The following is a 16,462-nucleotide window of genomic DNA, read 5'->3' as shown; positions in this document are numbered from 1 at the left end:
GACAACAGCATTGCATTACATTAGTTTCAGGTGTACAACACAGTGATTCAACATTTATATACATGATAATTCTAGGTACCAGGTATCACCATACCAAGTTGTTACAATATTTTGACTATATTCCTTATGCTATACATTACATCCCGGTTACTTATTTATTTTACCATTGGAAGTGTGTTTATATATATATATATATATTTTTTTTTTGTGAGGGCATCTCTCATATTTACTGATCAAATAGTTGTTAACCACAATAAATTTCTGTATAGGGGGGTCAATACTCAATGCACAATCATTAATCCACCCCAAGCCTAATTTTCGTCAGTCTCCAATCTTCCGATCAGCATGTTTATGACCTTTATTTTGAATTCTTTTTCAGGAAGATTGGTTAAATCTATCTCCCCAGACCCTCTCTCAGGGGTTGTCTGGGTCATTCTGGACTGGACCAAATTCTTCTGCCTCTTAATGGTGATAGAGGTAGCTATACGCAGGCAGCGTGCGTGTCAGCTTGGAGAACAAAGTCCTTTCCTGTTTTCCGTTCACCTTGCCCTTCTCTGCTGCCTGTATCAGTTACTGGCACTCCTGGAGCAGACTCCGGACAAATCCCCTAAGCTGCCGTGGGCATGGTTGCCATCAGGTTAGCACAGAGCCCACCAGGAAGTCACAGGCATGCCGGGGGTTCTTGCCTGTGAGAGTGGCGCCCCTCTGCCTGCACTGGGCAGCTGCACGCGGACTGCAGTCTTTGGGTCTGGTGCAGGCGGCTGTAAGCTGGGAGGAGATTCTGGGGAACTGCTGGGGCGTGGCTGCTCTGCCGCCACTGCGGGCACGTGCAGTCACTCCTGGGCTACTGGGAAGCCCTTGTCGGGGGCCACACCGGCTGTTGGAACTACTGGCAGGCTGGTTATTGTCATGAGGGGCTTCAGAGCTGCTCTGCTGCCCAGCGGGTTACGGCACCTGGAGTTCCGCAGGACTCCCAGCTGCCGCGCTGAGTGTGCTGGGATGACTCCATTCAGCTGTGAGGTCCCTGTCCCTTTAAGACTTTCAGAAAGTACTCGCATTTCTTTTGTCCCAGAGGAGCTGGTTGTGGGGACCCCTCGCAGATTTTGCTTTACCATTTCTCTAATATCCAGCACACCGTGCACTGTGTCTGCGGTCTCAGTGCAGATTACCAGAGTTGGTTGTTTAGCAGTCCTGGGCTTCCACTCCCTCCCCGCTCAGACTCATTTCCTCCCGCTGGGGAGCTGGGGTGGGGAGAGCATTCGGTCCCGCCCGGCCACGGCTTGAATCTTACCCCCTTCGTGAGATGCTGAGTTCTCACAGATGTACATGTACCAGGCTCTTGTACTGTATCCACTGGTCTCTCTTTTAGGAATAGTTATATTTGCTGTGTTTTCAAAAATATATATGGTTTTGGGAGGAGATTTCTGCTGCCTTACTCTCACCACCATCTTGGCTCCTCCCCCCACATCCTGAAAAAATTTTATTTTTCTCAAGTTCCAAGTGTTTCTCCAGTCACCTCTGGGGATGAGTGCATGTCACCAGCATCCAGCACCCAGTCTGCTTTCCAGCTAGGACACCTTTCCAGGTTTCTGACTCAGCTAGCTCTTTTACAAAGACTTGAACACCTACAAAAATGTAGGATGCGGCCCCGTGCCGGCCATCCACAGCAAAGCCAGTGATTCACCTCCGCCACGCCAGCTCCGCGCTCGTTCCGCGCACCCACGCGCACACCTGGCCCGAGATGGCGGCGGCGGCAGCGGGGGACTCCAACTCCTAGGATGCTGACACGTTCTCCGTGGAAGACCCGGTGCGGAAGGTGGGGGGCGGCAGCGGTCCCGCCGCTGGGGACCGCTGGGAAGGCGAGGACGAGGACGAGGGCGTCAAGGATAACTGGGATGATGATGATGACGAAAAAAAGAGGAAGTAGAAGTAAAATCAGAAGTAAAAGTTTCAGAAAAGAAAAAAATAGCAGAGAAGATAAAAGAGAAAGAACGGCAGCAGAAGAAAAGGCAAGAAGATAATAAAAAGAGGTTAGAAGAACATGAAGAACCTAAAGTGCTAACACCAGAAGAACAATTAGCAGATAAACTGCGGCTAAAGAAATTACAGGAAGAGTCAGACCTTGAATTAGCCATAGAAACTTTTGGTGTTAATAACACAGTTTGTGGAATAGATGCTATGAACCCATCTTCAAGAGATGACTTCACAGAATTTGGAAAGTTACTAAAAGACAAAATTACACAATATGAAAAGTCATTATATTATGCCAGTTTTTTGGAAGCCTTAGTTCGAGATGTATGTATTTCATTGGAAAGTGATGACTTGAAAAAGATTACCAATTCATTGACTGTACTTTGCAGTGAAAAACAGAAGCAAGAAAAGCAAAGCAAAGCCAAAATGAAGAAGAAAGGTGCGGTTCCTGGAGGGGGATTAAAGGCCACCATGAAGGACGATCTGGCAGATTATGGTGGTTATGATGGAGGGTATGTACAAGACTATGAAGACTTCATGTGACATTTTATCTTCTCCTGGTGTCTTCTTTCTGTTGCCCACAATCCCTTCAACATGTAGCACAACTTCCTTTCCTTTCAGTTCTGCCAAATGCTACAATCAGAAGTGCAGTATCTTTTATGCTGGTTATTTAACCCCTTGACACTTAGGTGCTAATGTGTGAACAAGGGAACTTGGATCTTGCTGCCAAGGGGTTAAAATTGGGAACCTCAGTTGCTACTAAATCATAGTTAAAAAAAGAAACCTAATAATGTTGTCATTGTTGTTGATTCCACAAGAACAGTCACTAAATTGGAAACTAAAGTTGCAAAACGACGAAAAATCTGTGTAGTATTTACCAGCACCATTCAGTAATACAGCCTTAACCATACCTCCTTGAACTACTTCATAACTTGTCAAGAAAAGCAGTTTGCAACAAGGGAATGTGGTGTGCACCTAGTATTAAAATTGCTTTGTCTTAAAATTGAGCATGAGGATATTAGAAATACATTGTGAAGAAGACTGCTCAGAGTGAAGATACCGTGGCTGAAAAGCACTAGTTTGATACTTAAAATCAAATGACCAAACCCTCCAACTTTGAATCTGAAGAAGGTAAACCTCTCCATTATTGCATTACAAGTTGTGGAATCTCTTGAATGCAGCATAGACTGTCTAGTTATATTTATCAGACTGTTCTACTGATGGAGTACTTCAGGTTGGGGAGGGGATACTACCTGTTTTATTTGCCTCTTTTAAGTGTCTGAGAAACAAATCTCCTTTGTTCTCCTAGGCTACAATGGAATAACTTTAACAGGGTTTTGGCATTTACTTCCCTTTATAAAACATGCTCAGCAAACTGCACCAGTTACAGTTTGGCAAATTGTTATGTTAACAATTATGACATTGTCAATGTTTTATAAAGCAACTAATTTAATAAAATCACTATTGTGAGGACTTAATTGTGTTATCTCCCAAGAGATATTTTTGGAGAGTAGAGAACACCACTCTTGGGACTAGAGTTCTCAATATGCTTACAAAGTTTAATAAGTGCTTGATAAGTAGTTAATAGCTTTAAAAGAAAAATGAGTCGCCAGGCCCTTAAGTGCTACCCTAGAGCAACAAAGGTATAGGGCTGCCTTCTTATTTATTTGGGGAAATTGTTTAGATACTAAAGCCTAACTAGGTACCTAGAAGAACTATTTATTTGGAGTAATTGCGCTTATAACTCAGGTTATGCCTCTAAGCATAGATTGGGTGATTTTTATTATATATTGTCTTTTAAGCAATTTAACCAAATTGGTGGTTGGAGTCTTTTTTTGAAACCATCACAAAATCAAAAGTAGGGACAAAACAGAAGATGTTCTTAATTTCTCTTACATAGGAAATTGTGGTCTATGGAACTTTGATTGAGACTCCTAAGTGGAAGACAGGACCATCTAAATGATTTGAGGAATTAACAAAGCAGTGACTACAGAGCAATAATGACAGCAAATAAAGAATGTTTTAAGACAGACAAGGGCTATGATTTCCTTAGCAGTAATAATGACATACACTGAATTTAAAATTATTTTATTACAGAGATCAGTTTCTAAGAAATGGAAATGTATCATCTGTTACTGAACTGTGTAAATAATATTAAATTCCTTTGAAACTGGAAAAAAAAATGTAGGATGCTAGGATCCCTGCCAGTACAGGCGGGGTCTTCTCACTGTGTCTGTAATATGGAGGATGCTGAGTGGCACTGGTTGGCTCTTGACACCAATCTCTACCCCCTTCTCTGCAGGTGTTGGAAGCCCAGGAACATTTCACAGATGCCCTTGACAGCAGAGTTCCACCAATAAAATGTACTTGTGTGAAATCCGGAGGGTAGAAAGGAGGTGGAAGCCGTTCTTTCCTCCTCTGGGGCGGCAGATGTACAGGCTGCATGTTGGCCTCCATGCACCCCACCAGTCACCAGGCAGCAATGACCTCAGCAGTAGTTTCCAGAAGTTTCCTGGGTTCTGAGTGGCAACAGCAACTGTGAGTCTGTGGAAAGCAGCTACAGCAAAGTAAACTGAAAGCTAGTGGGGTGCAGTGCCCCCACCCTCAGCTTTCACCACTAGCCCCTCCAATGAAAAGAACCAATTGTTTGTATACAAGCTTTCTGTTTGTTTGTTTGAAATATCTACAGTGATTTCTGTTTTCCTGTCTATGGTAACTGTAAAATGTCTGCAAATTCTTTGAGTCTTTTTTCTTCAAAAGGTTTCAATGTGAGCTGGATTTAGTGACTGACTTTTAACCATTCATGTTATGTGACAGAAGTGATGCTATATGCTTTCTGAGGCTAGGTCATAAAAAGTGTAATTTCCATCTGTCTCTCTCTCTGGATTGCTCACTCTGGAGGAGGCCAGCCATCACGCTGTGGGGACATTCAATCATGGAGCATGGGGACAGGCCCATATGAGGAGGACTGAGGCGCCCTCCAGCATCCGGCACCACCGTGGGAGCCATGTAAGTGAGCAGCACACCTTGAAAGTGGACCTCCAGCCTGTGAAGCCTTCAGATCTGCAGCCCTGGCAGAGATCTTGAGACCCTCATGAAAGACCCAGAGCCAGAACTGCCCAAACTACTCCTGAATTCTTGGCTCACAGAAATTGTGAGGAATAAATGTTTATTGCTATTTTAAGCCACTATTTTGCTGTGATCTGTTGCACAGCACCAGATAATCAATACACTGTCTGATGCAGGGGTTGAGCCGGATAGACGTGAGACTCTCTGAGCGGGTGTAGTAATGAATGATGCCCACGGGTGGTTGGGGACTTTGGCTCTAGACTCTAGCTCTTCTCTACCATAATATTTGCCATGCCAACAACCCATAGACATTCCTGGGCACAACGTTCCTTGACCTCCTATTATGTAAAGAGGACAGAAGTACCAAATGTGCAAATATAAAGTATGGTTTTATTGTTTCTTGGGGAAACTTACAAAGAGAATGGTAACAGGGGATTGGGCCAGACTTAGCTGGCCCAGGTGCCCATTGGCTAGGGGCCCTGTAGGGAGGGAGCCTGCCTGGAATGTATCACGTTTATACGATGGCAAGGCAGGAACATCTACACGACTAACAGTGGAAACTCCAATGATGAAAGAAGCGATCTCATTAGAAAGGTGGAGGCTGTTTTTCCATTGAGCTGGTTGGTTCCTGCTGAACTAGCTCTGCTGAGCTACTGAAAGGGGAAAGGGACTATGTCTCCAAGACTATCCAACTGGCTTCACCTCCTAGATTCCTGACACTTCACTGATCCCCATTCCTAGGTGATGCATGAACCTTATCATCATCTAGAATGTTCAGTCTTTCACTCTCTGAACATAAGCTCTTGTCCTTCCAGTTCTCACTCAAGTAGATCCACTGTCCCAAGTTCTTCACCTGCATCAAAACCTCCTACCTGGTGGCCCATTTTCTCCTAGGTCCTACTTATCTAAACCCCCAAGTGGCCTCTTTACTAGGCCACCATCGAATTACTCCTCCTACAACTCAAGCTGGATCATGTCTCTTCTCTGCCTAAAACATCAGTAGTTCTTGCTTTGTAGTTCTTATTTGCTAATTTGCTTGTTATTTGCATGTAAGTATTTAACAATTTGTACTTTAATTCCTTACCAGATGGCTAGGATTGGTTATGAGTTCATACACTTCAATGAGAGAAAATTATGTATTTTATTGAGAAGCCAATATTAGAAGCGTTGTAGGTGGCCCGGGGCAGGCTGGGGCTCCCTCTGTGGTGGTATCTTGGGCTTCACTCTCCTCCCTCCGGCACCCAACCCTGAAGTCACATCCTTCTCTATTACGACTTCACTGAGCTCCCTGGGACAAGAAGAATAATGCCAAATCTTTTTAACTTTTAAAAGGAATAATAAAACTTATTGTTATTACCTCATTTTAGATAAGAATTTTAAATTGTCCCTAATGTTTTACCCTCCATCCGTCTCAAGTAGCTTCTGCGCCAGGTTTTTCTCACGTGAGGGACTGACGGTTCTGTACATATTCCTGAGCCAAAGCCGCCTTCTCCAGGAAAAGCCCTTCTAAAAAAATAGAAAGGAGGTATAAATTCCAGACATCCCCTGCTTTCTCCAGCACAGTACTTGATCCTCCTCAAATTTACCTGATTCTTACCCTCTTCTGAGAGTTTATCCAGATGAGCAAGGAAGCCCCTTGGAGGAAAACACACACACAGATAATAATTAGTGATTCATGCTATTTTTCATGTCTCTCACAATGTGTATCTCTGACTTATTAGGACCAAATGGGTACCTCAGTCCATCATCACAAGCAAAATCACTACAGACCTGGGATCCTGAAAATCATTCCATGCATGCTGAGCTTCAGAACTTCTCCGTATCTGTCCCTTATAGCCCCACAGTGTCCCTGGGGAGACCTTTGTATGTGGCTTGGCATGGAGTGTAGGCAGGATTTCAGCCCCACTCACCTTCTTGGCCACTGGCCAAGTGCCCTTGTGCAGTAAGCGAACGGCTCAAGCACACCGGGCAGAAGCGTTTCACTCTCTCCAGAGGCATTTTACACCAGTATCCTTTGGACTCAGTCTCACATGTGTCACTTGCTGGTGGGTGGGGGAGAAGGTGCTTCCGTTTCCCTACTGCTTTCTCCTACAGGTTGAATCACACCAACTTATTGCTGAGTCCAACTAACTCACTAACTTTCACGTGTCAGACTCTCACTGCCAAGTGAATGGGTTGTGAAATCAGCTTAAAGGTCATGACCAGCACTGAAACACAAAATATTCTTTTGAATACAAATGGAATAGAAAAAAATCAGAGTGCATAATAAGTTTGTTTTAGAAACTACTCATGCCTATATGGTACGTGTAGTGGGTCATGACATAAAATGGAGCTCACAGCCCAAGCACAATGATCAGTGGAGAAGTCCCCAGTGGGAAGGAACCGTCTTCTTCCTGCTACTCGCTCTCAGTATGACCATGGGGCAAGATCATTTCCTTTTCTCCTTCTCCATTTCTTTATTATAAGAAGTAGAGATAAATTCCTGACTGAGGTTTCTCCCAGTTAAAATTCTGTGAGGTTTGGTTAAAGGCAACAGACACTGGGGACCTGAAAGCCAGTAGGATGCGAAGGGATGATTGACAGGAAGGGCTCATATATTCGACCTTCCATCAGCTTTGAAGGAGACTAGCATCCAGGACCATGTGGCCTTCTCTGCCCTTTCCCCAGAGCCTCTGAGCAGTCCACTGGCCAGGCCTCATGTCCACCCCCAGCAGGAAGGGTACAACCAAAACCTTTCCCCCTCCAGTCGTTTTCCTTCCAGGCCTCGTGACAGCAGATGCGTCTGTGCCAGTCGCATTCTAACTCAGCTTTGGCTGGGGAGCTGCTTCTGAGAGGCAGTAGGGTAAGTACTCTTCCTGCCTTTGATGGTTTCCTCACCGTAAAATGATGTGTTTGAAATAGATGAGTTCTAACCTTTCCTCTAGTTCTAAAATTCTACTTTGCAATGGCCAGATCAATATTTACCTTGAGCCTCCTTCATCCAGCACTGCCTTTCTACGGGAGCACATCTGTTTTGAAAGAAAACATGATCATGATTATCTAACATGATGACCACTATTTCCAAATCTTTATTCAACTTTTTATTTTAAATATCATCTACCAGTGGGATGATAACGGTTTTGAGGACAGGAATTCTGTTCTATTTAACTGTCCTTGGACTCTTCCACAGTACCTAACTTGAGATCGTGAGATAGCTTGCAATATATTTCACTGATTGTTTTAGATAACATTCAACAGCTAATCCCTAATAAAAACTCTTGGAACTAGGAACAGAAGTTATCTGCGAGGATCCTAAACAGCATCACTGTTTTAAAGTCCAGAACAAGAGTGGAAAAAAAAAAAAGAACAAGAGTACAGTGCCTATTATTACTGTGACTGTTCATTAATGTTGAGGAGGTCCTAATCAATGTGATAAGAAAAGTGAAGTATTGTAAGGGAAGAGACAAACATATTTGCATTTGAAGTGATGAATAACCTAAAAAGCTCAAGAGGACCAACTAAAATTTTATTGGAAATAATATGAGAATTCACTAAGATACAAAATCAAGAGATCAATATACAAAACTCAAAAGCATTCCTATATACCATGGATAACTAATTTTAAAATGGAAGAAAGATCCCATTTACATCAGCAAAAATGCATAAAGTACCTCAGGGTAAACTTAACAAAAAACGTCTAAGAACTATGTGATGAAAACATTAAAACTCTTCTGGAGGACTTTAAGAAGATATGAATACATGACCCGAGATACCATATTCCTAAATTGTTGTAAAGATATAAGTTCTCCCCAAATTTACCTACTAATATAAAGCAATCTTATTCAAATCCCATGATAATTTTTTTTTTTACATAATTATTTTTTATTGAAGGGTAGTTGACGAACAGCATTACATTACATTAGTTTCAAGTGTACAACACAGTGATGAAACATTTATATACATAATTCTAGGTTCCAGCTATCACCCTACCAAGCTGTTACAATATCTTGACTATATTCCTTATGCTATACATTACATCCCGGTTACTTATTTATTTTACCATTGGAAGTCTGTCCTTTTTTTTTTTTTTTTTTGTGAGGGCATCTCTCATATTTATTGATCAAATGGTTGTTAACGACAATAAAATTCTGTATAGGGGAGTCAATGCTCAATGCACAATCATTAATCCACCCCAAGCCTAATTTTCGTCAGTCTCCAATCTTCTGAGGCATAACTAACAAGTTCTTACATGGAGAAAAAATTCTTACATAATGAATAAGTTACATAGTGAACAGTACAAGGGCAGTCATCACAGAAACTTTCGGTTTTGCTCATGCATTATGAACTCTAAACAGTCAGTTCAAATATGAATACTCATTTGGTTTTTATACTTGATTTATATGTGGATACCACATTTCTCTCTTTATTATTATTATTTTTAATAAAATGCTGGAGTGGTAGGTAGATACAAGATAAAGGTAGAAAACATAGTTTAGTGTTGTAAGAGAGCAGATGTAGATGATCAGGTGTGTGCCTGTAGACTATGTGTTAATCCAAGCTAGACAAGGGCAATAAAACATCCACGTATGCAGAAGATTTCTCTCAGAATGGGGGGGTGAGGTTCTAAGCCTCACCTCTGTTGATCCCCAATTTCTCACCTGATGACCCCCCTGCCACTGTGCCTGTCTTAGGTTGTTCCTCCCTTGAGGAATCTTACCCGTCTCTGGCTAACCAGTCATCTTCCAGGGCCATACAGGGAAATGTAAAGTTGGTAAGTGAGAGAGAAGCCTTATTGTTTGAAATGGTTAGCTTTTTATTTCTTTGCATATTTATGCCCTGTAGCTTCTATGCCCAGCATTTGTCTTGAGGTATCTTTACCACTTGGAAGAATTATGATACTTGGTAAATTTGATATGAGGCACGAATTCTATTTAAGGGTTGTAATTAGGAAGGAAGAAGAAAAGCTATAGAAGTAGCAGGCGGAAGAAAACATGGGAAGATTGATTATTTCTTTGACACATCTTCTTGTAGAGTAACTTCAGCATGTATAGGTTTTAAGCTACTACTTAAATTGCGCACACACATTAACATAAGAGGTGTATAGTTACATAACCAAAGCATACCTGTAATTACCAGCCATCTCCAGTGAAACCAAGAAAACCAGTTAGGCACCTTAGGCATTTGTGAAAACTTATCTATGATATGGTGGATATTGTCCAACTGAACTTGAACAGTCTGAGAGAAATCAGACAAATTAAAACAACCCATTCCTGGGGAATGTTCACATCCCTTATGTTCTTTTAACAGTAAATAGTCTGTAGTTGTAAGATTTTGGAGCGCTACAATTTGCACTTCTCCTAATTCTTGGTTGAGTTCCAACAGTATAGATCCAGTCACATTTGTTGTTTTACTGTATGTACCGGCCAGCTTAGATATCTCCTTCATTCCCATGGCAAGTCCAGGAGCTGGTGGGATGAGTGCATCTACAGCTGTAGCAGTTGCGTGGATCTTTGTTGGGGATTTTGATGAGCATGTTCTGGCATGAGTCTTCCAGAGAGTGCTGATGTTGGAAGTTCTCTTTCATATCGTTTCTTAGTTCATTTTTGGGGTAGCCCAATTAGGCTTTGATCTTCTGTATAAACGCAAACAGACCCTTTGCATACACTTTTATATGCCCTTTATACCCTTGTGTAGAAATCATTGGAGGTTACCACACAGGAACTGCCCTTTTTTGTTGTTTTTTTTTGTTTTGTTTTTGGTATCACTAATCTACACTTACATGACGAATATTATGTTTACTAGGCTCTCCCCTATACCAGGTTCCCCCTATAAACCCCTTTACAGTCACTGTCCATCAGCATAGCAAAATGTTGTAGAATCACTACTTGCCTTCTCTGTGTTGTACAGCCCTCCCTTTTACCCCACCCCCCCATGCATGTTAATCTTAAAAACCCCCTACTTCTCCCCCCCTTATCCCTCCCTACCCACCCATCCTCCCCAGTCCCTTTCCCTTTGGTACCTGTTAGTCCATTCTTGAGTTTTGTGATTCTGCTGCTGTTTTGTTCCTTCAGTTTTTCCTTTGTTCTTATATTCCACAGATAAGTGAAATCATTTGGTATTTCTCTTTCTCCGCTTGGCTTGTTTCACTGAGCATAATACCCTCCAGCTCCATCCATGTTGCTGCAAATGATTGGATTTGTCCTTTTCTTATGGCTGAGTAGTATTCCATTGTGTATATGTACCACATCTTCTTTATCCATTCATCTATCGATGGACATTTAGGTTGCTTCCAATTCTTGGCTATTGTAAATAGTGCTGCGATAAACATAGGGGTGCATCTGTCTTTCTCAAGCTTGATTGCTGTGTTTTTAGGGTAAATTCCTAGGAGTGGAATTCCTGGGTCAAATGGTAAGTCTGTTTTGAGCATTTTGATGTACCTCCATACTGATTTCCACAATGGTTGAACTAATTTACATTCCCACCAGCAGTGTAGGAGGGTTCCCCTTTCTCCACAGCCTCGCCAACATTTGTTGTTGTTTGTCTTTTGGATGGCAGCCATCCTTACTGGTGTGAGGTGATACCTCATTGTAGTTTTAATTTGCATTTCTCTGATAATTAGCGATGTGGAGCATCTTTTCATGTGTCTGTTGGCCATCTGTATTTCTTTTTTGGAGAACTGTCTGTTCAGTTCTTCTGCCCATTTTTTAATTGGGTTATTTGTTTTTTGTTTGTTGAGGCATGTGAGCTCTTTTTATATTCTGGACGTCAAGCCTTTATTGGATGTGTCATTTTCAAATATATTCTCCCATACTGTAGGGATCCTTTTTGTTCTATTGATGGTGTCTTTTGCTGTACAGAAGCTTTTCAGCTTAATATAGTCCCATTTACTCATTTTTGCTGTTGTTTTCCTTGCCCGGGGAGATATGTTCAAGAAGAGGTCACTCATGTTTATGTCTAAGAGGTTTTTGCCTATGTTTTCTTCCAAGAGTTTAATGGTTTCATGACTTACATTCAGGTCTTTGATCCATTTTGAGTTTACTTTTGTATATGGGGTTAGACAATGGTCCAGTTTCATTCTCCTACATGTAGCTGTCCAGTTTTGCCAGCACCACCTGTTGAAGAGACTGTCATTTCACCATTGTATGTCCATGGCTCCTTTATCAAATATTAATTGACCATGTATGTCTGGGTTAATGTCTGGATTCTCTAGTCTGTTCCATTGGTCTGTGGCTCTGCTCTTGTGCCAGTATCAAATTGTGTTGATTACTATGGATTTATAGTAGAGCTTGAAGTTGGGGAGTGAGATCCCCCCTACTTTATTCTTCTTTCTTAGGATTGCTTTGGCTATTCGGGGTCTTTGGTGTTTCCATATGAATTTTTGAATTATTTGTTCCAGTTCATTGAAGAATGTTGCTGGTAGTTTCATAGGTATTGCATCAAATCTTTATATTGCTTTGGGCAGGATGGCCATTTTGATGATATTAATTCTTCCTAGCCATGAGCATGGGATGAGTTTCCATCTGTTAGTGTCCCCTTTAATTTCTCTTAAGAGTGACTTGTAGTTTTCAGAGTATAAGTCTTTCACTTCTTTCGTTAGGTTTGTTCCTAGGTATTTTATTTTTATTGGTGCAGTTTTGAATGGAGTTGTTTTCCTGATTTCTCTTTCTGTTGGTTAATTGTTAGTGTATAGGAAAGCCACAGATTTCTGTGTGTTGATTTTGTATCCTGCAACTTTGCTGTATTCCGATATCAGTTCTAGTAGTTTTGGGGTGGAGTCTTTAGGGTTTTTTATGTACAGTATCATGTCATCTGCAAATAGTGACAGTTTAACTTCTTCTTTACCAATCTGGATTCCTTGTATTTCTTTGTTTTGTCTCATTGCCGTGGCTAGGACCTCCAGTACTATGTTAAATAACAGTGGAGAGAGTGGGCATCCCTGTCTAGTTCCCGATCTCAGAGGAAATGCTTTCAGCTTCTCGCTGTTCAATATAATGTTGGCTGTGGGTTTATCATAGATGGCCTTTATTATGTTGAGGTACTTGCCCTCTATTCCCATTTTGCTGAGAGTTTTTATCATGAATGGATGTTGAACTTTGTCAAATGCTTTTTCAGCATCTATGGAGATGATCATGTGGTTTTTGTCTTTCTTTTTGTTGATGTGGTGGATGATGTTGATGGACTTTCGAATGTTGTACCATCCTTGCATCCCTGGGATGAATCCCACTTGGTCATGGTGTACGATCCTTTTGATGTATTTTTGAATTTGGTTTGCTAATATTTTGTTGAGTATTTTTGCATTTACGTTCATCAAGGATATTGGTCTGTAGTTTTCTTTTTTGGTGGGGTCTTTGCCTGGTTTTGGTATTAGGGTGATGTTAGCTTCATAGAATGAGTTTGGGAGTATCCCCTCCTCCTCTATTTTTTGGAAAACTTTAAGGAGAATGGGTATTATGTCTTCCCTGTATGTCTGATAAAATTCTGAGGTAAATCCATCTGGCCCGGGGGTTTTGTTCTTGGGTAGTTTTTTGATTACCGCTTCAATTTCGTTGCTGGTAATTGGTCTGTTTAGATTTTCTGTTTCTTCCTGGGTCAATCTTGGAAGGTTGTATTTTTCTAGGAAGTTGTCCATTTCTCCTAGGTTTCCCAGCTTGTTAGCATGTAGGTTTTCATAGTATTCTCCAATAATTCTTTGCATTTCCGTGGGGTCCGTCGTGATTTTTCCTTTCTCGTTTCTGATACTGTTGATTTGTGTTGACTCTCTTTTCTTCTTAATAAGTCTGGCTAGAGGCTTATCTATTTTGTTTATTTTCTCAAAGAACCAGCTCTTGGTTTCATTGATTTTTGCTATTGTTTTATTCTTCTCAATTTTATTTATTTCTTCTCTGATCTTTATTATGTCCCTCCTTCTGCTGACCTTAGGCCTCATCTGTTCTTCTTTTTCCAATTTCGATAATTGTGACATTAGACCATTCATTTGGGATTGCTCTTCCTTTTTTAAATATGCTTGGATTGCTATATACTTTCCTCTTAAGACTGCTTTTGCTGTGTCCCACAGAAGTTGGGGCTTAGTGTTGTTGTTGTCATTTGTTTCTGTATATTGCTGGATCTCCATTTTGATTTGGTCATTGATCCATTGATTATTTAGGAGCGTGTTGTTAAGCCTCCATGTGTTTGTGAGCCTCTTTGCTTTCTTTGTACAGTTTATTTCTAGTTTTATGCCTTTGTGGTCTGAAAAGTTGGTTGGTAGGATTTCAATCTTTTGGAATTTTCTGAGGCTCTTCTTGTGGCCTAGTATGTAGTCTATTCTGGAGAATGTTCCATGTGCACTTGAGAAGAATGTATATCCTGTTGCTTTTGGATGTAGAGTTCTATAGATGTCTATTAGGTCCATCTGCTCTACTGTGTTGTTCAGTGCTTCCGTGTCGTTACTTATTTTCTGCCCAGTGGATCTATCCTTTGGGGTGAGTGGTGTGTTGAAGTCTCCTAGAACGAATGCATTGCAGTCTATATCCCCCTTTAGTTCTGTTAGTATTTGTTTCACATATGCTGGTGCTCCTGTGTTGGGTGCATATATATTTAGAATGGTTATATCCTCTTGTTTGACTGAGCCCTTTATCATTATGTAATGTCCTTATTTATGTCTTGTTACTTTCTTTGTTTTGAAGTCTATTTTGTCTGATATTAGTACTGCAACCCCTGCTTTCTTCTCACTGTTGTTTGCTTGAAATATGTTTTTCCATCCCTTGACTTTTAGTCTGTACATGTCTTTGGGTTTGAGGTGAGTTTCTTGTAAGCAGCATATAGATGGGTCTTGCTTTTTTATCCATTCTGTTACTCTGTGTCTTTTGATTGGTGCATTCAACCCATTGACATTTAGGGTGACTATTGAAAGATATGTACTTATTGCCATTGCAGGCTTTAAATTCGTGGTTACCAAAGGTTCAAGGTTAGCCTCTTTAGTATCTTACTGCCTAACTTAGCTCGCTTATTGAGCTGTTATATACACTGTCTGGAGATTCTTTTCTTCTCTCCCTTCTTGTTCCTCCTCCTCGATTCTTCATATGTTGGGTGTTTTGTGCTGTGCTCTTTCTAGGAGTGCTCCCATCTAGAGCAGTCCCTGTAAGATGTTCTGTAAAGGTGGTTTGTGGAAAGCAAATTCCCTCAGCTTTTGTTTGTCTGTTAATTGTTTAATCCCACCGTCATATTTGAATGATAGTCCTGCTGGATACAGTATCCTTGGTTCAAGGCCCTTCTGTTTCATTGTATTAAATATATCATGCCATTCTCTTCTGGCCTGTAGGATTTCTGTTGAGAAATCTGATGTTAGCCTGATGGGTTTCCCTTTATAGGTGACCTTTTTCTCTCTAGCTGCCTTTAACACTCTTTCCTTGTCCTTAATCTTTGCCACTTTAATTATTATGTGTCTTGGTGTTGTCCTTCTTGGATCCTTTCTGTTGGGGGTTCTGTGTATTTCCATGGTCTGTTCGATTATTTCCTCTCCCAGTTTGGGGAAGTTTTCAGCAATTATTTCTTCTAAGATACTTTCCATCTCTTTTCCTCTCTCTTCTTCTTCTGGAGCCCCTATAATACAGATATTGTTCCTTTTGGATTGGTCACACAGTTCTCTTAATATTGTTTCATTCCTGGAGATCCTTTTGTCTCTCTCTATGTCAGCTTCTATGCGTTCCTGTTCTCTGATTTCAATTCCATCAATGGCTCTTGCATGCTGTCCATTCTGCTTATAAACCCTTCCAGAGTTTGTTTCATTTCTGCGATCTCCTTTCTGGCATCTGTGATCTCCCTCCGGACTTCATCCCATTTCTCTTGCGTGTTTCTCTGCATCTCTGTCAGCATGTTTATGACTCTTATTTTGAATTCTTTTTCAGGAAGACTTGTTAGGTCTGTCTCCTTCTCTGGTGTTGTCTCTGTGATCTTTGTCTGCCTGTAGCTTTGCCTTTTCATGGTGATAGGAATAGTTTGCAGAGCTGGGACTAGTGATGGCTGCAGGACTTCCTTTCTTGTTGGTTTGCGGCCCTCCTCTCCTGGGAGAACAGCGACCTATAGTGGCTTGTGCTGCACAGCTGCGTGTAGATAGGGTTTCTGCTTCCTGCCTGGCTGCTATGGAGTTTATCTCCGCTGTTGCTGTGGGCGTGGCCTGGCTCGGGCAGCTACTCCAAAGTGGTGGAGTCGCGTTGGAGCAGGAGCGGCTGGGAGGTTATTTATCTCCATAAGGGGCCTCCCTGCTCCCTGCAGCCCAGGGGTTAGGGTGCCCAGAGATCCCCGGATTCCCTACCTCTGGACTAAGTGTCCTGCCCTGCCCCTTTAAGACTTCCAAAAAGCACCCCCAAAGCAAAACAACGACCACCAAAAAAAAAAAAGAAAAAAAAATTTTTTTAATTAAAAAAAAAAAGGTGGTCGCTCGTTTTTCTTTATTCTCCGGTGC

General features: G+C 41.5%; 2 protein-coding genes and 1 pseudogene across 2 annotated transcripts in view; 2 read left to right on the top strand and 1 right to left on the bottom strand.

Moving 5' to 3' along the window:
* LOC130683527 (leucine-rich repeat-containing protein 37A2-like) overlaps positions 1-16,462 on the top strand; it is a 144,857-nt gene that overhangs the window by 112,656 nt on the left and 15,739 nt on the right. The gene's annotated exons all lie outside the window — the stretch shown is intronic.
* LOC118914688 (eukaryotic translation initiation factor 3 subunit J-like) lies at positions 1,742-5,155 on the top strand (annotated as a pseudogene).
* Positions 6,081-16,462, bottom strand: part of LOC130683528 (leucine-rich repeat-containing protein 37A3-like) — a 148,525-nt gene continuing 138,143 nt past the window's right edge. Inside the window, 2 exon segments of the mRNA XM_057501240.1 lie at positions 6,081-6,328; positions 6,440-6,546. Coding sequence (XP_057357223.1) covers positions 6,199-6,328; positions 6,440-6,546 — 237 coding nt within the window. The 3' untranslated portion in view covers positions 6,081-6,198.

The sequence above is a fragment of the Manis pentadactyla genome, chromosome 4 (assembly GCF_030020395.1).
Source record: "Manis pentadactyla isolate mManPen7 chromosome 4, mManPen7.hap1, whole genome shotgun sequence".
NCBI classification, from domain to species: Eukaryota; Metazoa; Chordata; class Mammalia; order Pholidota; family Manidae; genus Manis; species Manis pentadactyla.
The sequence above is the reverse complement of the archived record's forward strand: the minus strand, read 5'-3'. Positions and strand labels throughout refer to the sequence as shown.